General features: G+C 41.2%; 2 protein-coding genes across 11 annotated transcripts in view; one reads left to right on the forward strand and one right to left on the reverse strand.

Moving 5' to 3' along the window:
* Positions 1-3,094: 3,094 nt before the first annotated feature.
* LRRC42 (leucine rich repeat containing 42) lies at positions 3,095-21,847 on the reverse strand. 2 transcript variants are annotated; one of them, XM_027108459.1, is made up of 9 exons: positions 21,628-21,826; positions 20,332-20,364; positions 15,517-16,003; positions 11,476-11,607; positions 9,957-10,075; positions 8,628-8,716; positions 8,342-8,455; positions 4,964-5,048; positions 3,095-3,591 (listed from the first exon to the last, which is right to left on the reverse strand). In XM_027108459.1, exons 3-9 carry the CDS (start codon positions 15,987-15,989, stop codon positions 3,317-3,319), a joined length of 1,287 nt encoding a protein of 428 aa, XP_026964260.1. In that variant the 5' UTR covers positions 15,990-16,003; positions 20,332-20,364; positions 21,628-21,826; the 3' UTR covers positions 3,095-3,316. The 2 variants fall into 2 exon arrangements, with proteins under 2 accessions (XP_026964260.1, XP_026964259.1); XM_027108458.1 differs by lacking the exon at positions 20,332-20,364 and having other exon boundaries at positions 21,628-21,847.
* Positions 21,848-22,293: 446 nt separating this feature from the next.
* The window catches only part of IFT25 (intraflagellar transport 25), a 34,321-nt gene continuing 30,310 nt past the window's right edge, over positions 22,294-26,304 (forward strand). For 2 of the 9 annotated variants that reach the window (XM_027108461.1, XM_027108466.1), the window contains exon 1: positions 23,185-23,316. The gene's annotated coding sequence lies outside the window, so the exon portion shown is untranslated. The other 7 variants (XM_027108468.1, XM_027108465.1, XM_027108463.1 and 4 more) reach the window with 7 other exon arrangements.

The raw sequence follows: 26,304 nt of genomic DNA on the forward strand, positions 1-26,304 counted from the left end.
ATCTAGTCCTAGCTGCCATCGTCTCTCACTTGGACTTCTTTAATGGTCCTGATTGGACCTCCCTGCTCTACTCTTGCCCCCACTGTGATCCATGCCCTACACGTTGGGCCCGTAGAGCAGCAAAGGTTCACTCTTCAAAAGAGAAGTTAGATGACATGTGATTTATGCTTAATCAGTGGCTTTCTGTTACACTAAGGTGAAATTCAAATTCCATGACCCACAAGGCCTAGATGATCTGCCACTTGTCTCTCTCCTAAACTCATCTTCTACGACTTCTTCACTATGCACAAGCCACCTGGCTTTCACTCTTTTTCTTCTTTCTGTCCCTAGAATGTGTCAAGCATTTCCCATCTCAGGCTTTGCACTTGTTCTTTCCTTTCCTCAGACCCAGATGTTTGCATGACTAGCTCCTTCTTGTCATACTTCTCAGCTCAACGTCTCTTCCTCAGAGAGGCCTTCTGCAACCCCCTAAATTAATTAAAAACCTAACTCTCCCCATCCCCGTCCCCCAGTATCTCATTACCAGCTCCACTTTTTCACTATGTGAACTTAGCTTGCTGACTTACTGTCCTGTTTACTTACATGTCTGTCTCACCTCCCTTGAATGGGAGCTCCTTGAAGGCATACACCATCTTTGGTCTTGTTCAGTGCTGAATCCCCAACACTTGGCACAGGTTAAATGTTCAATGGATACTTTTTCAAATGAATGGCTCAGCATTTTTTGGAATAAATGTATGAAAAGAAAATTTGGCTTAATGTCAGATTATTACGTAATTCTAACAAACTAAGATTCTGATTCAGTACATATGGGTGGCGTACAGGAATTTTCATTTTAACAAATACCCCAGGAGACTCTGGGGCAGGGGTCCACAGACCATACTTTTGAGTAACACTGATTTATTCATTCTTGCAAGCATTATGTAGGTAGGTGGCCTAGTTTTAAAGAGGTAAATTGAGTGTTAGCAGAACTGAGTCACTTGCCCAAAGTTCATAATGAGTCAGAAAGTGAATTCTAAGAAGAAACAAGAAATTCTAATTAAAAAAATTAAAAAGTTAATCTTACATGTAAGTTAAACACACACACACACAGATTACCTCATCTATTTTATACTAGTCATAATTTCTTGACCTTCATCATTTGTTTCAATCATTAAAACAAAGACTAGACTTTCATAACTCCATCTGAATGACTACAATGAATTGTTGAGATCAAACAAGAAATATTTGCTTAAAGGACTCACCAACAGAGGAAAATGAGAACCTTGAAAGAAAAAAAGGATTAAAGAAAATGAAATCTTAGCTTCAAAAGTATACTGTGTTTATAAAAGAGAAGTAATCATAAGTTGCTTTGAAGGAAGATTTGCCCTCCAAAATGATCAGAACAGGTGGGATGTTTGAAGAGTAATCAGATGCCACTTTCTGACATAGCATTGCACCACAGCAACAAGGGGGTGGTGATAGTGGGGGGTGATCAAATTAGACTCAGGTTTGACTAACAATATATGCTAAGTTTGACAAGTAAGGCTGCCTTTACTAGGAATCTGGCAAGCTGTGCTCCTGTTCACCCAAATGACATTTTAAAGCTCAACCCTACTTCCACAACAAAAAACAATCCTCACTGAATCTGCTTTTTCATTGGATAAATTTCAAAAATCAGAACTTTTGAGATGATCCTGGGCAACAGGCCACACTTACAGAGTAGCACCTTGACTAGCTCTGAATAGCAAATAGAACACATATCAGATCCAAGATCTACTTTTATTAAAATCCTGGTTAAACTCCAGAGCATTTCCAGATGTCAGATCTGCCACAACGATGCTCTCAATTCCTCGAGGCATTCTCTCCCTTCCTTTTACTTGCCAGTAAGTCTTGCTTTAAGCTCACCTTTTATGGATGGAATATGGTCTAGCGCAGCACTGTTCAACAGAAATATAATGCAAATCACGAATGCAAGCCATGTAAATATTGTAGTAGCCACATCAGAAAAATAAAAACAGATGAAGTTAATATTTTAACCCCCAAATTACCATTTTAACATGTAATCAATACTTAAAAATGGAGATTTTTTGGGCTTCCCTGGTGGCGCAGTGGTTGAGAGTCCGCCTGCCGATGCAGGGGACACGGGTTCGTGCCCCGGTCTGGGAAGATCCCACATGCCGCGGAGCGGCTGTGCCCGTGAGCCATGGCCGCTGAGCCTGCGCGTCCAGAGCCTGTTGGTCCGCAACGGGAGAGGCCACAACAGTGAGAGGCCCGCGTACCGCAAAAAAAAAAAAAAAAGGAGATTTTTTCATTCATACTTTTGGACTCTGATATCTGATATCCAGTATGCATTTTACAGCACATCTCAATTTGGACTAGCCACATTTCATGTGTTCAGGGGCCACATGTGAGTAGGGGCCACGGTACTGGACAATGAAGGTCTAGAGCCTTGCTACTCCAAGTGTAGCCCACAAATTAGAAGCGCTAGCATCATCTGGAAACCTGTTAGAAATGTTCAATGTCAAGCCCAACTCCAGATTTACTGAATCAGAATCTACAGTTCAAAAAGATCCCCAGGGGACTTCCCTGGGGGTCCAGTGGTTAAAACTCCTCACTTCCAATGAGGGGGGCGTGGGTTCGATCCCTGGTTGGGGAACTAAGATCCCACGTGCCACAGAGCGTGGCCAAAAAAAAAAAAAAAAATCCCCAGGTGATCTGCATGCACAATAAAGCTTGAGAAGCACTGGTCTAAAGTGAGTCATTGGTCTCAGGTTCTTCATCTGATAAATGGAGGTGATAATCCTTACTTGGCAGGACTATCGTGAAGATTCTTGGTGGTTTACTTAATAGACCTAATATTTGAGATTTTAATGAATGGTAACTATTATTTAAGAAGGCCATGTAATAGAGTGGGCTTTACAGCTGGACAGAAAGAAATATAAATTCTGGTTCTTATAAGCTCCGGACCTTAAACAACTCACTTAAGTTGAGGCTGGGCCAAACGGGAGTAGTAACAAATGACGCTAAGCTGCCTTGTTAGTTCACATGGCCTTTGTCCCAAACCAAAGTGTTACTTCCTGTGGCTCCAGTCTATTTTTCACAAGGAGAACCTAAGGACAGCAAAAACGTTTATTTGAAAAAATTACTATGTATTGAAAATATACATTAGAAATTATTACATACTTCCATAGCATTCCCCTCCCCCACCACAAAAGTAGAAATATCCGCTTGCTATGCTAATGCCATAGGTAAATTCAAACGAAAAGGAAAACATCATCAGCCCCCTTTCCTCGAACATTAGAGTTGGAGGGAAAAATGGTCAACTTATATCCGCCAATCAATAGGAATTTAACAAGTCCCAGTCTTCCACAGCAAGACACACATATTTCTGCTTTGAAGACTGTGAAGAGTTGCTCTGTTCCTTCTCTGGCTCCTCGAAAGCTCTCTTCTTGCTCTTCTTTGACTCCTGGCTTGAGAGGGCTTCGTGTTTCAACAGTGGTCCATGGCAATCTGGGGCTTTCTCTTTATAGAACTGGAGTTTCTCAGAAGAATTCATGTGGGCGTCTGCCAGGTGACACTTCACTGGGGCTTCTGTTCGAGCCCGCTTCCCATCTGTAAGGGTGACAAACGGAAGGGCAATGAGCTTTCCTATGCCACTGCTAACGGCTGCCTAAGTCCAGAAAGATGATCCAAGGGAAGTGATAAGAGGCCCAAACAGGGTGAGGTTTGGATTAATTTTATTCCCTACTGAGTGCCCTGTAAAGTAACTTACAGCAAATGCACCAGCACAGGTTGAAGGTATGCACTCATGTGAAAGTATCACAGATTTGGATTTAAATCTCAGATCTGCCACTTGCTGCATAAATCACCTTGAGCAAGTGACTTGTCTGAGATTCAGTTTTCTCATTTTTAGAGGGATATAAAACCTGTTTCATAAGGGTGATGTGAAGATAAAGTAACATAAGGTGCTTAGCACAATGCTTGGCACAATAGTAAAAGCTTGAAAAAACGTCAGCTATTATTACTCAAAATCTGGACTTGACTCTGTCTTCTAAAAACAGCCAAGTTTGCGGCACAACTCTAACAAATGATACAACCTTATCCTATATTTTTTGGTTTGCCCTGAATTTTTCTTATTTTTCTACCTTTATTTTTCCTTCACTTCGATTTCATCCTTTAACTCCTTAGAGAAAAAAAGTACGGTAAAATACACATAACATAAATTTAGCATTTTAACCATTTTTAAGTGTATAGTTGTGACATTAAGTACATTCACATTGTTGTGCAAACATCACCACCATCCATCTCCAGAACTTTTTCAGCTTGGCGAAACTAAAACTTGGTATCCGGAAACTAAAACTTGGTATCTATTAAATAGTAACTCCCTACCACTCCTCACCTCAGTCAGTCCCCAGCAACCACCATTCTACTTTCTGTCTCTATGAACTTGACCACTCTAGGAATCTCATAAGAAGACTCATACAACATTTGTCTTTTTGACTGGCTTATTTCACTTAGCAGAATGTCTCTAAATTTCAGCAATGTTATAGCATGTGTTAAAATCTCCTTCCTCCTTAAGGCTGAATAATATTCCATTGTATGCAAATACTACATTTTGTTTATCCATTCATCTGTCAATGGACACTTGGGTTGCTTGTCCCTTTTGGCTACACTTTTAATTCCTTTTTAATGTTCTATATCCATCTACTTTTGTACCACTGCAAATTTTTTCTGGAACAAGATGGGATGTCAATAAGCACATATGTACATCATACATACATTTAATAAGTTATTTTCCTGGTGCTGGTACTCAAAGCTAAGTGTGAACTTACACTGTAAGCTGTGTTGACAGAATACAAGTCTCAGTGATCTAATTAAGTCAATACTATCATAATTAATTTTCCCACTGAGTGAAGATGAGCTAAGTGCTTTAAGGGCAAATAACCTAAGGGCAAAACACTCCAAAGGAAAGGGGATTTCTCACAGAAATGCTGAGCAGCTGTTCCAGGCTCCGAGGTTTCTCGTGGCTTCACAGCTTCCGAAGTCACACGCTCCCACTGCAGAACAATCTAAAATGTATTTGGAAAGATTTGAATCCAAACAAAATCTCAAGCTTTCCTTGGTCCCCACCCCTCTCTTTCCATGAACACAAACCCCCATGGTAATCTTACTTCAGATGATGGTGATAAGAAAAAGAACCAAGTCAAGTCTGGATTTTCTGTTTTAAGGCATGAGTTGGTCAGAATACAAACATGCTGGATATACATACTTGCACGACTCAGAAAAAATCTACAAAGCTGACTCCCTATTTTCATCTCTATTCCAATCTAGAAATAAACTGCATATCCTTAAACTAAATACTAAAATTTAAAATCTTAGTCATAACACTTTTCACACATTCCTAGACTCACTTTCATGCCTTAAACTATACCAACTATAACTCACTCTTGTACGTATGTGAAAGGACCATGTTTCCATATTCTCATGACACTTCATGATCAGTTTCCATTTTTTTAACTGCTACAAATGTATTTTTATTACAAGCTACTATAAATTCTTTTGAAAATTTGGTTTAGTATAAACTACACATAAATAAACAATTATTTCACATATAGCACAAGTAGCAAGAACTTTAAATTCAGCACTTCTCATGGTATGCAATGAAATGATCATAAAAGAAAGTCAAGACAAACATTTTCAGGTCACAGAGGCAGCACAACACATAGTTTAAGAATATTGTTCCAGAGTTAGTTCCACCACTACTAGCCAGGGGACCCTTGGCAAGTGATTTAATTTCTGTCTTTCAATTTCTTCATCCGTAAAATCGGGATTAATAATAGTACATAGCCCACTGGGCGGTTGTGAGGATTAAATGAGATTAACATACATGAAGGGTTTAGCAGTGTCTGGAATATAGGAAGCACTCAATAAATCTTAGTTGTCAGCCCCTCTATGATACCTCCCTGAGCATGGAAAATGGGGACAGATCTAAAAGAATGCTAAGATGAACTGAATCTGGTGGCTCAGGGGACAATAAGGAAAACTGTGCTTCTACTAACAGAAATAAGAATGTCAATTAGGAAGAGCTGTTTGGGGTTGGGGAAGAAGAAGACAAGCCTGGTTCTGGACAAGCTGAATTTGAGGTGCCTGGCAGAGATTTATGGAGAATATTTAGGAACAGGTCTAACGTGTAAGAGAAGGTGATATCATTCCCGCAGGGACAGTAAAGGCTCTGAGAACAGTTCAGATCACCAGGAGAGTGGGTGGAGTTAGAAGAGAAGAGGAGAAGAGGAAATGAGGAATCAGCAAGAGCTAAAGGGAGAAGCGAGAAAGTTAGGGGATACTGAGCAGGAAGGCCAGAGAGAAAAAGCATAAGGCATGCATGTTTATATCAGAACTGCAGAAAAGCCAAGGAAGGTGAATAATGAGATCACATGCCACCTTCAGGACAACACCTGCAGCAGAGCCGTGAGGGCCAGAACTAGCTTACAAGGGATTAAGAACTGAGTAGGCAGTGAGGAGGTGGGAAGATGAGAAAAGAAAACAGCTCACAATCGCAATGGGGGATAAAGAACATGTGAGAATAGAAGTAACATGTTTATACACATAAAGAAAATGGCCAACAGAGAGTGAGATTGAAGATGTAGTGGTGGGGCAGTAGAGGGAAATTATTAGTAAAATATCACAGAGTAAGCTGGAGATCTCAGGGAACAGAACTGAAAGGAAAAGAGGCCACTAAAGGGCTTATCACTGGAATAAAGCGGCATACCTGTTCCCTTAGATAGGAGGGAAGTGGGGTATGTTGCAGAATTGTAGAAATTTTGAGACAGAGGGAAGTAAAGGACTCCTGTTAGATGGCCTCATTTTTCTGTGTCACCTTCTGAGAATGAGGCAGGAGGAGGATGGAGTCAGCCTGAAACAGTTTCAATAAGGATCAACAAAAGATAGATAAAGCACTGCTGCCAAGTCCTAGGGCCCAGATGAGACTGCACAGTGCTTTCAGTCCAGGCTGTTAGGTATTTTACTTCATCCTTAGCTCTGCAAGAAAGGTCCTGGTTTCTGCATTTTACAGATAAATAAACAGAGACTCAAAGTTGCCTTAAGTCATATCCCTATTGGGTTGCTGAGCCAGGATCCCAAACTCAGGCCTCTGACCCTACAGCCTATGCTCTTTCCACCATGTCACCTGCTACCATAACCAAACTACATCAAGCCCTTGTAAGACCATCCCACACCTGCCCCAAGTCTACTGGATGTATCTAGGATTCTTCCAGCACTATAAACTTTGTCTGGCAATGAACTGTTGTAATTATTTCAGCATGCATTTTCACAAACTTCAAAGTGCTTCTGAAACACTGATTCACCAGCACCCCTTCTTGCTTACTTATAGGGAGGTGATGCTACAATCAGGTGGTTGGATAGGTCCACAACCATGCGTTATTGCTTGGAGCCAAGGAGGGATCCAGATCAAAAAGTTTGGTGGTTCCTCTAGGCCTCCAGCAATAAACATTGGTTTAAAGCATCTGAAGGAGAAAGGCACCAGCCACAGGGAGGCTGGCATCTACTGGTGCTCTACTACTTGGTTACCTTCTGACTCTCTACTTAAGTCTGTACTTTACCAACTTAAGGAAGACCATCAAAAAGACAAGAGAGCATCAAAGTTCAGCTAAGAAGCTGAATATGGAAGGGCTCAGTGTGCTCAAACTAGCATAGTCTGATCTGGAAATATGGCCTCAATATGTGTCACCCGTGTTTCTGCCAGTACTTGGAGGATATCAGCTTCGTTGAGTTGGACTAAGTGAACTTCCTTGAATGGTTCATCCAGGACATCTACCTTTCCAAACAGTCCTAGTTCTTTGTACATAATTTAAAACTTCAAAAAGAAAGAAAGAAAATGGGAGAGCTCAGGATAAAAAAAGGTTTCTTCACTAAGAGTTAAGAAATTTGCCCCCCAAAAGGGAAAGAGTTAGATTTGAATTCTTATCAGTGTGACTTATTCTCTTTCCAGTATACACACACTGCTAAGAGAATCTGTCCTTGTGAAGTTGGTTCACACTGCTTTTTTGCATAGCAAGCAAGAATTCATTTATTTTCTGAGTCATTTATAAGAAGGCGTTTTCTTCCAGGTCCCATACGGATGAAGCACAATCTAGCAACCAGAGCATGAGATTTAAGGACTGGCACCTAACACCTTTTCTTAAGTAACTGGGTTAGTTACCAGGCCATCAGTATCTCGGATTCGACTGAAGATGACAATTGAGCCAAGGAATACCAAGAGGATTAACATTTGTTCAAGTGTTGAATAAGACACTTGGAATTAAAATGAAGCCACATTAACTGTAGGAGAAAATATCTGCCTTACCTGGTCAGCCCAGCCCTCTGTCTTGCAGTTACTGTGATCAAATTCCTTCAAAGGCACTTTGGAGTGAACGAGACCTATGTGGGTCTGAAGCTTGTGTTTGACAGCTTTGACATCCTAGTAAGGGAAAACCAGAACACTAATGCACACACATCTGGTTAACTCCTACTTGCCTTCAGTAGGAAATAAACACCATCACAGATCCCAGTCCTTTCCAAATGCCAATTAGCAGAAGCAAAATATCAAATTGTAAGTCTGGAAAAGCAAGAGAAGGGAGTAGAAGTCTTACCTTGAGTCCCGTCCCAGAGATATCTAAGCAGTTTAGTTTTCTAAAAGAAAAGAGGTATCCAATTCCTGCATCTGTGATATCAGGGTTACCTAAATGTCAAAACATAGATAGTATTCTGTTATAGTTATAAGTATTGCTACAATGCCAACAATAAGCTCAGGAAAAAAGGCCAAACAATGATAAAATAGAAAATACTGAGTGAACAAGCTTTTCAGAGTAAATTGAATGTAGAAATCTTATCTTTCCTATTGTAATGTGAAGGAGCTACGCTGGATGATCCTTAACATCCTTCACAGCTTTAACTTTCTAGGAGCTGGGGGTTAGCAGAAAAATTAATGAACCAGATAGTTATTCCAAAGGGTTTAATTTGGAACCACATGAAAACAACATACGTAAACATGTATTAGAATGGTATATTAGACTTTGTTCACAGCCATTTTACGTCCAAAGTAAAAGATTTCTTTTAAAAAGATTTTCAAGGATACTGAGGCACAAAGACTATTAATGTCTTACTAACCTGCATTTTTTTTTAATCCTTTCTTACATATCACCTTCTCATATCAGAGAGTACTGCATTTAGCACTGAGTCCTAAAGACCATGAGCACAGTGCCTGGCACATTGTAGACACTCCAAAAATATTTGTTAAATGAATAGACTTCCCTGGGAGGAAGGGAGGGCATTCATTATTATCTTCATTTCACACAAGCCAAAACCAAGGCTCAGAGAGGTTAAATAACTTGCACAAGGGCACACAGTAGCAGAGCAAGGAGTGTCCTCTGACCTCAAACCCCTGCTCTTTCTATTTTTTTGACACCATACCATCCTGCCACATATTTAATAAATGCTCAGTTAAATCATAAATGATCTTACCCTCTTTCTACTACTGGAGTCAATAACTGGTTCATTCTGTGCAAGTTATCAAAACTGTGAATTTCATCCTGATTTTCACCAAGCAATTATTGATAAAAAATGACCTAGCTGACAGACACTATAGATCAGCAACTCAAAGAAAGTAAAAATGAGCCAAACGTCCTTCATATATGCTGTGAATATGATGAAAGGTCGCCCTGTCTGCAGAGAGTAAGTGGCATGGGTGAATCTGTAAGGGCTTTTACTACCTCACAGAGGTGGCACCATGCCAGGAAAGGTATTTGGCCAGGAGTCAAGAGCCTCTGGCTTTAGGTCCTGCTCTGCCGTTAACTTGTTGTGGCACCTAAGAAAGTCACCTCCCCTCAATTTTATCACCTCTCAAACAAAGAGGAAGAACTAAATGATTTCTAAGTCCATTCTTCCAACGTTAATCATCTGTAACTTCTAATAAAACTTACAAGATAAATCTAATAATGTTAGATTTTCAAGGCCTCTTTTCATCACTCGAACTGGTGCCGTCATTTTCCGCACCCCGGCATCAGATAAACAATTATCCTTCAGGTGGAGTTGAGTTACACTAGAAAACAAAGTCCATAAGTAAATTACTTAAAGAGCATTTGAGAAAGTCTAGTCATGAGAACATACTTTCATAAATTTCATTCAAAAATATATCTTCTAACCTCTGCTATTTCATACATAATGCATTTAATAAAGTTAAAGATATTTTGGTGCTACTTCAGTTGCTAAGTGAGGGTTAACTTACCGATCAAAGTGTCATGTAGTACTAGTCTCAGATGGCAGAGGGCACTAAAGGTATATGATGGAATGAGGTAAACAGGGACTGCATTAAGGATATAAATACACTTGTTTATCACAAAAGCTGCATTCCTGACAAATGCTGTGTGAAAACCAAAACCACTCTAAATATACTGGGAAAGTCTGCTAAGAACTCCTATGAGAATTCTTTATGCAAAGCACAATTCTTTCATTCTAATTATTTTATAAATCCAATTCTCAGATTGGGTTTATAAGGTACAGACATAACCCAATCCATTCAGCTAACCTGTAACTGGTGTTATTAATGTGTTCCACTGTCCCACACTCAAGAAATCCGAACCTTTACTAACCTTGTACAAAAATACCTTTGCACAAGATGAACCGGTTTGCAGGGCAGAAATAGAGACCCAGATGTAGAGAAGAAACATACGGACACTGAGGCGGGGAAAGTGGCGGGGGTGCAAGTGTGGTGCTGGTGCTGGGATGAATTGGGAGATGGCGATTGACATATATACACTAATATGTATAAAACAGATAACTAATAAGAACCTGTTGTATAAAAAAAAAAAATTAAAAAAAAAAAAAAAAACCTTTGTACAGGGCAGTAGGTAGGTGTCACTGTCCTAGGCAGGCCCCAAGAAACAGGTTAGACTCAGGTTTGTAGTACTGTTATCCTTCTGGGTGTTTATTAAACCACAAAGGAATCCATCTGCCTTGTCTCTGCTGGCCATACTGAGATCAGTCGGACTATTTGTGAATGGTATGAACTGGATGATTTCTTTAAATTAAGGTTCTTGAAAAGGATTTATTTGGCTGTCTTTTAATAGTTCACATTTTAAATAATTTACAGTTCATTAGCAGTTAAAATAGAAAATGATAATGATTGTAGAAACTGTATAACTTCTCATCTCTTGCTAGAATAAACCACGGCAAAATCATTTTTCAACACAGGTAGCGTCAAGTATCATATGTTGAAATAAAGTTTATTGAGGTAAAGAACCTAGTGACTTACTTTCCTAAGAGTTGTCCAATCTATACTGCTTGTACCAAGTAAATGAAGATTGAATCGTTTTAGAAAAAAGAATTAGCAAATAAACACAGGATTGGGAAGTAATCAACATTCTTCAAGATGATCCCAATTGATCATCCTTTAAAAAAAGAAACAAAACAATTCATCTACAAATGGTGGCAGGTCAATACCTAGACAGGGCCTCATTGGTGAGATGTTCTAGAAGTTCATGCTCATCTCCAAGCTTGCAACAGGATAGATCCAGGCAGGTCAGCTCCCGGAAAGACTTAATCTCCTCGAGTTTTTCTGAAATCACCAGATATCTGTGGGGCGTGGAGAGCAATCAACAGCTTTTCTTTTCCTTCTTTTAAAACATCACCATTTGTGGCTTTGTGACACATCAACATTCCATCAGGACAAGGTACTATGTAATAAGCAGACTTTACTGATTACTATGTAGGCACAGGTTGAATTTTTTAAGCTAAAAATCTTTTTATGTGATGGTGGAATAAAAACTTTAAATAAATAAATAAAAACATATGAGCAAAGGCAGGACACGAGAGAAAAAATCTTCTTTGTTATAAGTCAGACAGACCTTGGTGTCAGTGCTGGGATTTCATCAGAGAATTTCCAAACTTTAGAATACTCGAAATTTTAATCACTCATTCCTTTAAGGTTGCTTTTTATCTAATGCTCAGTATCTAGTGCTTTGAAAACTGGAACAGGCCAAGAATTCTGGGTTCTAACCAGCACATCCCCAAGAACATACCAAGATATATTTGACAGTCAGGTTTTATCTTTTCTATTCAAACACAAGTTTGAGTAGCTGCCCACGTCACTGTGCCACTGTTATCCTGCTAACTTTACTCCAAAAGTATGTGCAGCATGACTATTATAAGAACTCACTCTAAACTAGATGGTTATTAAGGCAAACCTGTGAGCATGAACACTTTAATTACACTGGGGCACCTTGCCAATCTGCTATCGGGAAGTATCAGGAGGCCTCTGGAGAGGAAAAGAAGATCAAAAAGACACTGCACAGCCCAGGCTATGGCCTCCACCCTGCTTTCTAGTTGTCCATCTATTTCATATGATGTCAGTGAGAAAAAATGAAAAGGGATTAGAAGTGACAGGAAACAGGAGAGGAGTCTAAGAGAACAGGAAAATGCTTGTGGGCAAGAGCATGCCTTTCTCATCCACTTTTCTCATGGATGTCTAGAAGTTTCCACAGCGAGATGGTAAGCTAGGATCAGTGGGGTTATACTTAAAAGTGTTCACATTTCCCTACTGTTGCCAGAATCATAATTACCAAAAACAGCACTGAATAATCCAAGGACAAGAAGGGAGTTAGATCTCTTTTCTTCCTACTTCCAATCAGAATAAGATATACTGAAGCTGATCGCTGGCCTGACTGCTGGGTACAGATGGCCTGGGGCACTGATACCCCCTCTAAGCTGCCTGGTGACTGAGCTCAGCTGGGTACACAAATGAGCCTTATTTACTCAGACATATTTTAATTGCATTGTAAATAAAGCTGCTGTTTTCCATCTTCCAATCACAGAGTTGAAGTGGGTTAATGGGAATTTGGGGAATTACTGGCAATTACAGAAAGGAAAACACACATCCTTTGATCAGTTAACCAAAAGACATTTAGTAATTCTGAAACAAGGGTTATCTGGGAAGGACACAAAAACGTATAACATGATTAACAAACATTACAAAAATCAAAGCTGAGAAACGAACATGCAAAACCACAGACACTACTACATGCTTATCTAGGACATAATTGAAGCTCTAGGGTCTCGCTCAAAATTAGTCTTACAACTTGCCCCTTAAAAAGTTCAGAAGAGTATAGTGGAGAAGCAACAGAAACAGCACAGATATTTTAGTGTCAGACCTGAGTTTGGGTTCCAGCAATGCTAATTACTTGTATGATTGTAAGAAACTTACTTAACCTCTGTGAGCCTCAATTTCTCCAGCTAGAAAATGGAGCTGATGATCACTTCCTTTAAGGACTATTAAGAAAATCAGAAAAAATGTTCCAAAAGTAAATGGCATCTCATAGGCCCTCATTAAATGGTAGCTATTATAATTACTTCGGTTACACAGGGTGATATTTTAAGGCAAATACTTGCCTCCCTGTGACCACCGGTGGGATTAAAAATCACAGGGAGGAGACAGTTTTGTAGGGTTGAAACCCAGTTGCACTGGCTTCTCCTTTTGGCAGGCAGCTTTGTGACCCAACCCCACAAAGCAAGTGCCTGTACCTACACGATTATCTTATTTTTCAATTATTTTCTCAAGCTCTTTCCCCATGACCTGAACCCTTTCATGCTGGTAAAACCTTTGCTGCTGCAGCTTCAGCTGAGAATTGCAAATGCAAACCCAAATCTCCTGCCTTCTTTCTATTTTCCTTTGAGGGTTCAAAAGAAGGAAAGTTTTTGATCACAACTGAAAAATCTTACTCTTATATCTGAATAAGGCAGCATTGTCTTATTTGTAATTGTTGCAATAAAATATGAGCCAAAAGATTGCTAAAAATGTTTCTTATATTTTTCTGATTATAAAAGTAATACACATTCCTTGGAGAAAAAAATTAAGAAAATCTGGAAAACTATAAAGAAAATTAAAACCAACTTCAATCTCATTACCTAAATTACATTTCAGTGGGCTTCTCTTTTTCCCCCCCCATATATGCAATACATGTAAATTTTCCTATTTTTTTTACAAACAAAATTGGGATCATACATATTATTTTTATTTTTTTCATTTATTATATAATGAACATTTTACCACACCATTTTAAATGATCTTTGGATATTATCTTAAAAGTTATACACTATTTCATTATATGAATGTACCATAATTTATTTAATTAATTTCCTCTTGTTGGATATTCAGCTTTCAGATTTTCACTATAACAAATAGTACTACAATGAACACCCTTATGTAAAGTATTTGTTCTCATATCTGACTATTACATTAGAAATTAGAACAGACTCTTAATAAATGGAATTAATGGGTCAAACAAAAGATATGAATATTTTTAAAGCTTTTGATACATATTGCCAAGCTTCTTTCCAGAAATGCTACATTAATTTATGTGCTCATCAAATGTGAATGGAAGTGCTATTCTCATCCAATTTGACCACTGGAACAGTGTGCAGACATCACAAATGGATAAAAAGCATCTTCCCTATTGTAAGAAATACTTAAGGTATAATGGTACGTGGAGAAAAAAACAGAACACAATTTATAGATAGAGTATATTCCCAAATGTATAAAGATATATATAATGGTATACTATACTGCTATCTTAAAAATCTACACATATTGATGGAAAATGATTTTCAAAATATGTGAAGAAAGCAAAGTGCATACCAGTGTGAGCACTGTGTGTGTGCTGCCCTTTGTATAACAAAGGGGACAGCTATACATGCATGTGTATGTACAGAATTATCTCTGGAATTATGTAAAAGAAATTGATAACAGTAGTTGCCTCTGGGGAAGGGAAACAGGAGAGAGATGGGAGGGAGGCTTATGTTCCACGTTATACCTTTTTGTGTTTGTGTTTAAATTTTCTGTGTATTTTTTCAAGTTTTTCTTTTTAATTAGTAGATGCCTTGAAAGTCATTTTACACGATGGTGGTACAAAAATTTTAAATAAATCAATAAAAGTATATGAGCAAAGGCAGGTGATAAGAGAAAACGTCTGCTTTGTTAGAAAATAGACAGACCCTGGTTCTGGTGTTGGGACCTTACTGAAAATTTCCAAACTTTAAGACACTTGAAATTTTAATCACTTATTCTTCTAAAGTTGCTTTTTATCTAATGCTCAATATCTAGTGGTCTGAAAACTGGAATAGAGACAGGAACTTTGGTTACTAATCTTCACATTCCCGAGAGCATACCAAGAGATATTTAGCAAATCACATTTTCTTTTCTATTTTCTCTTTCTAGAAAAGTTGGTAGAGGAGTATTTACTACCTAATGGAGGAGCTGTGGCAATCAACTAATCCTTGTCAAGTGTTTTCAAAATAAACCTAAGTGTTGTCTGGGAGGGTAAGGGAGAAAGACAATGATTTTTCTCAAAATGGCCTACCACTTCGTGTATGGAAATTCTGAACTCAAGGGCTGTTTGATGGGGAAAGTGCCCAAGCCCACTAAGCCCCATAGCTTGACAGAATTCACACACCCAATAAAATACTCACTATCGTAATCAGAACACCCACCTGTTTCGCAAACACAAGGAGCAAAGCACCAGACTTCCATAGGCCTCTGTAAATTTCTGTAAAGCCCTGAGCCCTGCACCTGGCTCTGTGAATTTCTGTCTGGCTTCAGCAGCAGAGAACAGCTTTTCAGCAATCTGCTCAGGGAAGCCAATAAGGGAATCAATGTGATCAACATTGTCAGAGATGAAGCCCAGGACGAGGCTGAAGAGGGATTTGGCAGAGTACCGAAGATTCCCCTCCCGGGTGTATGTGAAGATGAAATGATCAGTCTTCTCTTTCTGTGCAGTATCATCTTCCCTGTTCATGCAAAGCTCCACCGAAAAGCCTTTGGGAAACAGTCTGAAAGGCCTTGGCTTCTGCAGGCTACTCCTGACACCATCCAAGGCCAGATTGACCATGTGCAGTTGCCCATTTTCTCGCACGTAGACAGGCCCTGGGTCCAGGTGGTTTTCTGAGTTGAGGTAGTAAGACATTGCCTTGGTTGCAACTGTAAAAGCAAGGCACAAGGAAATCAAATCCAATTAAAATGCCATTTGTAACGTGTAACTTCATCTTGCTGTGCCCAGAGCTTTATGAGCTTTCCAGGCAGGCCCTGTAGCTGATTTGGGGAATCAAAGCTTACCAGTTGCCTGTGAACTATGGCACTGGAGGTTACCTCTATTACCTCGACCTGGAAGCCCTTTCCTATGCTTCCCCTTTTCTTGTCTATCTGGTGAACTCTTATTCATCTTTCAAAAGCCAGCTCAAATCTCATTTCTAAAATTCACTCTAAGGGAGTTATCACAGAAGTGGTCAAAGAGTCACCTACAAGGAAAGTCATGGCAGCACAGCTGATATTAGCAAAACAACCGAAAATAACCTAAATGTTCAACAAGGGTGTTATTATATAAATGATGATACATCCATACCATGGAATGTTATGCAGCCATTAAAATGATAAAATTTTTTATTGATTTGCAAATTACAAATTGTACACGTGGAATTTACTATTTGTTTTTTTTTAATTAATTTATTTTTATTTATTTATTTTTGGCTACATTGGGTCTTCACTGCAGCACGTGGGCTTTCTCTAGTTGCAGTGAGCGGGGGCTACACATCGTTGCGGTGCACGGGCTTTTCATTGCAGTGGCTTCTCTTGTTGCGGAGCATGAGCTCTAGGAGGCGAGCTTCAGTAGTTGTGGCACATGGGCTCAGTAGTTGTGGCACATGAGCTCAGTAGTTGTGGCTTGCAGGCTCTAGAGCACAGGCTCAGTAACTGTGGCACACGGGCTCAGTTGCTCCGAGGCATGTGGGATCTTTCTGGACCAGGGCTCAAACCCGTGTCCCCTGCATTGGCAGGCGGATTCTTAACCACTGCGCCACCAGGGAAGTCCAACTATTTCTGTTTTTTAAAACATGTTTACATACAGAACAAAGGCTAGAAACTAATAACTCCCTTGCTACCTTGGCACCTTCCACACATTTCTTTATTGCACTTGGCTCACAGTTCTGCTACTGATTTATTTCTGGGCGTGTTCTGCTGATTTGAGCTCCTTGAGAGCAAGGATCATGTTTAATTCATCCACCCTAACAACATAGTGCTCTGGCATGTAATAGTCCCTGAGTAGATATTCATGGAACTAAAGTTTACTCCTTTGCTAAACCTTACACAGACCACAAGCAACATGGTTTTTTGGATCCACGAATAAAGACCTCCACCACAAGAGCTAACTAAAAGCTATTAAGGTGTGATGCTTCCAAGGGCTAGAATAGCTTTTAGTTAGCTCTTGTGCCTTAACTTCTTCAGTTAGCTGGCACTTCCGAAGTAAGGCAACATATCAAAAACAGCAGGGTAAAAAAAAAAAACAGCAGGGTATCTATGCGATCATATGGGTGACATTTTGTGTCCAAGCGCTAACTGAAATAAACACTTGCTTTCCTGAGGAACTGTGAGGTTTCAAAATATTCGAGAAACTGCCAAGTTAAATAAAATGAAAGTATATGATTATTATTGCTACAATTTTTAGGTAAAACTTAATATAATGTAGGTCAAAAAGCTGCTATTATCTCTAAAAGACTCTGACTGACTTTTAGAGTGAACAAACCCAGTTTCTTCTGCATCAATGCAGGGCTAGGATGTAGCTCTGAAGCCACTTAAAAGTGTCAACAATCAATCAAGTCAATGATCAAAAATGCTGAGTCTCTGGAGATCAAACACTGATCCTGTTTGTGGGTATCAGGATGATCCATGTTTCTCCTGAGGATAATTATGTGTATAAAAGCACATCAGAAAAGAGGGCCCTGCCACGCCCGAGAGCCTCGCTCTTCCCTGCTCATCTCCTTATGCCCTACTCTCTGGCTAAGCCATACGACCCAGGTAAGTTGGCTGTGTTCTCGTCTCACTGGCCCTTGCACATCCTGCTCCCTTTGGCTGGAACATCCTTCTCTGCTTCCCTGACCTAGCTAACTCCTAGTTATCATTAACACTCAGCTCAACCACCATCCCTCTCCTGAGAAAACTTCTTAACCCCTGCACTAGTGCACACATCTGTCTGGTTTTCCCAGAGCACCAATGTCTCTTTCTACATAGCACCTCGCACTGTGTACTGTCCGTTCACTTGCTAATATTTCCAAAGCTGTGAGCCCTTTGAGTACACGACACTTAACTTGATTCATCTCTCTTTTCTTTTCCAGGCCCAACACAGAGCCTAGCTTGAATAAGTCCTCAACAGATATTTGCTGAACCAAATGAAGAGGAAGGGTGAGACCTCAAAGGGACAGACTTAGTACTCTGAGCTGCAAGGCCTGCTGATACTGTTGCTAGGAGCCAGCTCCTCTACCAGGCAACAGCTGCAGACTCCTCCCCCACTCGCCAGACCCTTTTGCAGGTGGTAGAAGCAAAGAGGATGATGGGAGTATATTGCTACTGGTACTACCAGGGAGGAAAAAAAAAATCTAAAAACCAGACAAAAAAAATTGGCTGGCTCTCATAACCCATACTCTCGCCAGTAATCAGTGCCTGCTGCCGAGGAGATACTTCACTTATTCTAAGCTTTTCTTCCAGGGGTAAGCACCTGGCCCCTTCAGTCTCACAGAGTTTAATCTTGATAAGGAGATAAAGCAGATCCCTTTCGGTCTTTATCTCTGGATTTGGACATTCAGAGTCCTACTCAACCTGTAGACCAGAAAGTAGATACCAGATATGGCCCCAAACAAGAATGACTTAATTTTAAAAGTAGAAAGACAAATTCTATGGAACATATTATAAGTAATCAGCACACTATAAACTTCCTGGCAACGAAATAGGGTCTGCCTATCTGTAGTACCCCTAACCATCACCTGCAATAGTGTCTTCCATAAACTTTGGAGTAAAATGGACAAATGGATGAATGGATGACCACTTCCGGTGAAAATCAGAAAAATCTGATTCCATCCAGCAGAGGGCACAAGCAGCTTGGGACCAAAGTGAGGACACTTACCCAGGCTGCCCCAAATCCTGGCAGCTCCGGCTTCCATGGATCATTTTCAAAAACGGCACAGTTCTGGCTATATTTTACTTTTAAATTACTCATCAAATGCTAGTTCTCTTTCTAAACGATGAAAAAAATCAAATATTTCCTGAAGAGTAAGCCCACATCATCTGTCCAGAAACCCCAAGGGCTCTCTGTTCTTCAACTATGATACTTGAGGAACTGACCATGGTCAGGAAATCCTGGTGACCTTTGATTTCTACTACTAAATTTGTGCATCTTGCACTCTCACAGTAAGGAGCTTCCTGAGAGTTTGTGAAGTACTATAAAATGATCTAAGAATTGAATTAATGTTTAAGCCTTTCAAGGTTAAGAACCATAAAGGTGAGAAAATTCCAAACAAAGCTTCTGTAACTTGACTTTGCTTGTGCCTGGCTGTTACACAGAGTGGTCTATTATAAGGGAGCCCCTCAGGAGACAGGGCCTATTCTATACCATGGCACAAATACTACACGAACTGGAAAATTTAAGTAATTGGTATGTGAAAGAATAACAATGTCCAGTGGAGATCTGTATTAGCTATACTTCATATTAGAGCGACAGAGTAACAGGGCATTCTGATAGCCTCTAAGCCTGTCTCCAGACAGGGAGTTTTGTAACCCATAAAACCTCATAGAAAACTATTACAATAGTGCATGTTCTAGTATTTGGTCACCACAAATGAGCCAAAGTTACCATGAAGCATGTCATTTCATCAAATGAATAAGATGTAGCCTTACTACATTAAAAACTCAGTTCTCTTCAGCCTCTTTGAATAAGAGGCAAGATAAAATAATTGATAACTAAACAGCTTTTTAGATCTTCAAGCCAGTTTGCCAAGCAAGACTCATGACTATCCAGTCAAGTGGACTGGAAGGACAGAGTCAGGGAAGCAGACAATTAAAATTGTGAGCTGAGTCTATGGATATCTAATTTGAAAAGAAAGAGAAGAAAACGCCTAACTTTAGTAGGTAAAGTAAGTTAACAATCCTCCAGGAATATTAATCATAGTAAGATTATGACGATAACAATAGTGGGTGTGAAAGCTACCACTGAGTTGCCAAGCACTGTTAGGCACTATATTAAATGATTCCTGTAATTCTCAACAATCCTACGAAGTCAGGATCGCCATTTAACAGATGAAGGCGCTCAGAGACGTAAAGTAACTTAAGAAACAGAACTAATAAGTGGCAGAGCCAGAATTCAATCTCAAGGCTGTATCACTCCAAAGCTCAAGCTCTTGCCACTGTATGATGCTGTCTCTCAAGAATAAAAATATGACATCAGCCTTAAGGATAAAAAAATGTTAAAAATTAATCTCACCCACCTGTTGGATCCCTCTGGTATTCACTGACTCAAGCTGGGGGGGAGGGGTGAGAGAGGGAGGAGATAAAAAAAACAGTGGACAACTGAGGAAAGAGTTGGTGGGAACAGAGCCAGGACAGAGCTACACTGAGGCCTCCCCTCCTTCCTCTGCCAGGGCAGAAATTACCCAAATCCACACACCAGGAAAACACCTGTCAATCCATGGCCGTCATCCCAAGGCTGCAGACACCCTTGGTTTATTTGAAAATGCAGTATTCTGAAGAAAGTTTCTAACATAAAAACCTGAACAGAAACTAGCTCCAAACCACCAATAACCAACTAACAATCTCAAGTTTATTGTTCTGGGTCACCACCATTATCCAGTTTTCAACTTATTTCTGTTGTCCTATAACTTGCACTTTCCTACCTGCCTTCTCACCATACCTAGCTCCTTACTTCCCTCTTAGAACAGGCCAATCTCTCCTACACCCTGACATTTCACAGCTTTTCTACCTGCCAACTCTAAGCTTCTCACACAAGATCCAATCTCCACACCAAAATTCCTAATCCACCCCCTTCACCCACGCCCAGCTCCCCTGCCCCCACCTCTCAAACCTGACGCCCTTCCAATCCTTCCATCCCTTCTGAAATACGGCTCCCTGTCGCCCAGCTGCAAGCCCACCTCCACCTGGCTCTCCTTCCTTCCCCCCACACCATTCCACCCGCGCCCTCTCTAACCCCCATGCACTCTTCCTCTGTCCTTCACCATGTACTCTTCCCTTCCTCCCATTCTGAGATTCCCTCTCCCAGGACCCCAAACTCTCCATCTTTTTCCTGGTCTTCTGCCCTCAACCTTCAAAATCCTTCACGCTCACTATGCCCAACTTCACAGCCCCAACAACTTCTCCCTGCCCCCAAAACCCCACCCCTTCTCCTATTCCCATCCTAGATCCTTTCCTCCTTGCACTCTTCTAATCCCACTTTTTCCCCCTCCCCAGTACTGCAATTCTCCCTCTCTCTCTAAATTCCCACGCATGTCCCTCCCCAAATCCACCCAAGCTAATCCTGCTCCCTTTTCCCACCCAGGCCCCGAACCCCAAGTCTCACACGCCCCCATACACTACCCCAGCACCCCAACTCCACCCTTAAACCCGTCTCTGACAACCCTAGACCCTCACACCTTTCACCCAACCACACCCCAGCCCCGTCCTTCTCGGTCTTCCCCCTCCCCCCATTCCACCCCTCCCTCAAACCTCACACCCGCCCCCACTCGCAGCCCCGGGCTCGGTGAGCGGCCCAGCCCGCGGCCGCCACCTACCTGTGCCCCTGCCTGGGGCAGCCAGCAGCAGCTCCTCGCTGACGGCTCCCTCCTCCCGCGGCGCGGCTGAAGGGGGAAGCGGCTCCGCGCCCCCGGCACAAAGCTAGGGAGGGTGGGACAGAGAGTGTGCGGGAGAAGGGAGGGGGCTGGGGGCGACCTGCGCCTTGGGACCGCGGGGCCGTCGGGGGCGGGGGGATGGCTGGGCAGTGGAGGCGCGCTTGCGCGATACCCGGCATGAGGGGCGGGGTCGCGCTTGGAGGCGGGGCCGGACCCGGGGCTGGCGACCTGAGGGCCTAGGGCTCTGAGCAGGGAGAGGTGGGGACTGCGCGTGCGTGCTCTTGCGAGGGCGGGTCCCGTGGGTCTCAGAAGCCCCAGGGAGCCAGCTTAGCTGGGGGAGGGTAAGCAGCGTGTGCTCGGGCGCTTGCCTAGGGAAAGGCCCTTGGGCGGGGCTGCGGAGCTCAGCCCGCGCAGTAAGGAAGAGCACGGGGGCGTGGTCTGGGGGCGGGGCCTGAGGGAGACTGGGCGCGTACAACCGGGAGTACAGCGGTGCGCGACTGGGATCTCGGAGGAGGCTGGGCGGGAGCGGGGCGGAGCTGGGGACCGGCACGCTGCGCAGGGTGGGGCGGGACGGGGCAGAGCCTGTGGGCGGGGTGGAGCGAAGATCCGGGAGTAGGATTTGAGCGCCCGCGAATTCCGCGGAGGCCTGCGGAAAGGGAAGGGGGCGGGGCGGTAGGGAGACCTCGAGGCCCGACAATCAGCGCGCTTAGAGCTAACCGGAGGCCCAGGCGAGCAGGGTGGTTCGGCGGGCTCGGCTGGCACCGGGGGAGGTGGGAGCCTGGCTGGGCGAGGCCGACGGAGGTGGGGGATGCTGGTGGAGGAGGGAGAGAGCGAGCGTGGCTGGGGTGGTGAGGAGACGCGCGGCGCGGAGGCGGACGGTGGGCGGGCGGTGAGGTGACCGGGATGGTGGAAGACTGACGCATGACGCAGGTCTGTTCACTCCCCTGAGTCCTAGAGACACTAGTGCCAGCCCACGAACTTTCTGGAAGCCAGAAATAATGTTTTGACCCCCAAAAGGGAAAATCAGTTCCAAATAGAAATTAATAAATGTATCCAAATGTAACCTATTAACTGGAACGTAACCCATATACTTAAGAATTATATTTGATGTAGAATGTGGGTTCATATATTTTATGTAATTTGGGCCGGGCGTCCAAAAGTATGTGTTTAGGGCCCTTGGAGCTATTGAAATGGTCTTGAACTGAGTAGAAGGGTGTGGGACGGAGGTGAAAGGGTAGTGTCAGGGCTGGTTGCCTTTCAAGTGATACCAAGCTATAGGCCCTGGCCCTGGGGAGGCAGAGGATGGCCGTTTTCTAATTTACACAAAAGTTCCCAGTGGATGATGTTATGGGAAAGGGTTTGAGGAGTCTGGTTCTAAGAGTACCAGACGCAAGGGGTACTCTTTCCTGACCACAAGAAGAAAGTGAACTGAAGGCTTGGCGCAGAAAGCTTTTTGGAAAGAAAGGTTACGTGAACTGGAGGTGAAAGGGTTGGGTAAGTGGCACTGGGTTTAGAGGAGGATAAGGCATCAGGGAAGTCCAGGGTCAGGGAGTTTTAAAAATGCAGAGGATGGCACCCCAGAGTGCACCACCTTTGATGAACTGAGGCCCTGAGTGAACACGTGTGAGTTAGGTAAGGCATCCCAGGATGGGGGGTTAGATTACATCCTGAACCTGCATTTTGGAGTTAAGGAAGCAACATACCTGTTGAGTTGTGTTATGGGTTTCTTCGGGATTGGTGTGCCTCTTTCGCATTAAGCGCAACAAAGAAACCTTAAAGTGAACCCAAATTCTGCCGCTTCTTGTTATTTAAATAATTCCATCCAACACAGGAAAAAGGAAGGGTATTGGTGGCTATAGGAGGTATGAAATGAGTTTTGTATTAAAGTACATATTTGCTTCCTTCAGATAATTTAGGTGGTAAGAATGTGACGTCAGAAAAGAACTGAACATTTGGAGAATACATGCTCTTATTTATCTACTACACATCAATGCTAGATATATTTCCCTAAAACATATTACTTTTTTAAAGCAAATTCTGTCCTTAAGTCTCCATCCCCCACATTTCCACTGCCAAGTAGGTTACCACAGGGTTTTTCTACCTCTGCATTATTCACATTTTCTGTCAGATAATTATTTGATTTGGGGGACTGTCCTGTGCATTGTGGAATATTTAGCAGCATCATGAAATGCCCACTAGATGCCAATAGCATCAGCCCCCCACCCCCAGTATGACAGCCAAACTGGCTCTAGACATTGACAAATGTCCCCTGGGGGGCTGAATCACCCCCAGTCCAATTGAGAACTACTGGACTACAGACTAAAGCCTACCATCTTTACCTGGCTTTCAAGTTTCTTCATTATCTGTTCCTAATCTACCTTTCCTAGAATTTCATTCAGGCTAAAAGAACCCCAGTGCAAGAGTTCTTTCTCTGGTTTCCTCCGTAGGTTATCACCTAGTCTTCTTCTTGGACACTTTCAGGGATGGAAAAGATTAAAAATCTTTACTTTGCTGGAAAGTTCTTACATCTATGATGTCTTCCTGCTTACAGTTCGTATTTGTTGAGTCCAGTTAAATCCTTTTTCCATTTGTGAAGACTTGTGATATTAAAACTTGTAGTCATATTTCTCTCACTAAAGTATCTCTTCTTTAAACGATAGTCTTTCAACTCCCTCCATGTAACATAGTTTATAGATCATCATGAACGTTCTGTTCTCTGAACAATATCAAGCCTGATAATGTCCTACTTAAATTATACTACCTAGAACTGAACACAGTATTCTAGATGTGGATCACACTGTTTGCACATAACAAATTATTAGTTTCATGTTTGTCCATTCTCCTTGACTCTGAACTTAAAGGCAAAAACAACTCTTAAGTCACCATCTTTGTCTTAGGTTTACATAGTCAAAGATTACTACGTAGTGTCTTTGCATTACTAGCACAGTGCCTGGCCCTTAGTTGGTTTTCAAAGATTTTGGTAGAATTTAGTTCCTTCTTAGCTACATTAATGTAATTTAAAATAACATTCCTTTACCTTTGGGGGCAGATATAGTACACTCTTGCCTTATAGTGACTTTGCAATCAACTAATCCTCTGCATGTTATAGATGAAAGGTTGGCAAATTTTTTATGGGCTAGATAATAAATATTTTAGGTTTTATGAGCCTTATAGTCTGTCACAGCTATTCTGCTCTGTCACTATAGCACAAAAGTAGCTATAGACAATATATAAATGAATGAGTGTGGCCATTTCTAATAAAACTATTCATGGACACTGAACTGTGAATTTCATATTTCATATAACGTTCATGTGCCACAAAATATTTTGATTTTGAAAACATATTTTAAAATGTAAAAAACGTTCTTAGTTTATGGGCCATACAAAAACAGGTGTCAGGGTAGATTTGGCTCACAGGCAGTAGTTTGACAATCCCTGATCTAGGCCGTTCCTTGTGTGATTGATTTTTTAAGTCTGAGTATATTAAATATCTTATTCATTGCAACCTATCTTTCTAGCTTGCTCAGATTTTTTGTGTGCTAATTCTTTCATCCAGTATATTAGCTGACATCACAGCTTTGTGTCATCTGCAAAACTGATAAACATATTTTTTCCTTCCTTAATTAATAATAATCTTGAATGGGATAAGGGTAGAGGTCTTACACAGTTCATTTTGTTCCATTAATCACCATTCTCTGAGTATTACCATTCCAAGAATTATAAATATCTACCTAAAGTACTGCCTATCACCCATCCCATATTTATTCATCTCATCCACAGGCTGTCTTGGGATGCTTTGTCTGAAGTTTTGTTGAAATGTTCAGGAATATCCCTAATAGGTAGTAACTCTATCAAACAAACAAAAAGAAATATGTAGGTTTGGTATAACTTGTGAATTAATGGTACTGTTGCTTTCCAATTTTACTACTTTCTTGTTTAGATTTTCAAAGCTATCCTTTTAATAATAATGAAATTTAGTAATTTTAGAATTTTGTTGAAAATTCACATCCAAGTACATCAGCCTCCATTTCCAGGAATTCACCGTATTTTTTTGTCTTCAAACTAAATGTTAACAGTGTTCATATAACACCTGTTCTCTGGTATCAGTAGTATTAAAAGCTGTAGTAAGATTGGCAAGAAAAAAGGCAAAATAAAAGCATATTCGAATATATACTTTTTTCTGAACCACTGCTTTTAACACTTGACCAATCTTACCACAGCTTTTAACACTATCAATACTAGATTTTAAAATTACAATAGAAAATGCACTTTGTGCCAATAAATATAAAATCTAGGAAGAAAGAATTTTCTCAAAATACAGATTTCAAAATTGACTCAGGAAAGTGTAGAAAGCCTGAAAAGAACTACTGAATTGAAAATAGTCAAAAATCTACATACGAACACTTTACTAGGCTTATAGGATCCAATGACCCAGCAAATAGAAAAATAAGGGAAGCTCTCCAGCTTCTTTATGTTCAGGGTACAGTCTAAATTCCAAATCCAGACATAGACTAAATAACAACAAAAAAAATTATAGGCCAATTTCACTTAGAAATATATTTGCAAAATTTCTAAAAATAATAGCAAACTGAATCCAACTATGGATAAAAATACCAGTAC

Source organism: Aethalodelphis obliquidens, unplaced genomic scaffold (genome assembly GCF_003676395.1).
Source record: "Aethalodelphis obliquidens isolate GAN/ISIS:26980383/991018 unplaced genomic scaffold, ASM367639v1 scaffold9, whole genome shotgun sequence".
Classification (NCBI taxonomy): Eukaryota; Metazoa; Chordata; class Mammalia; order Artiodactyla; family Delphinidae; genus Aethalodelphis; species Aethalodelphis obliquidens.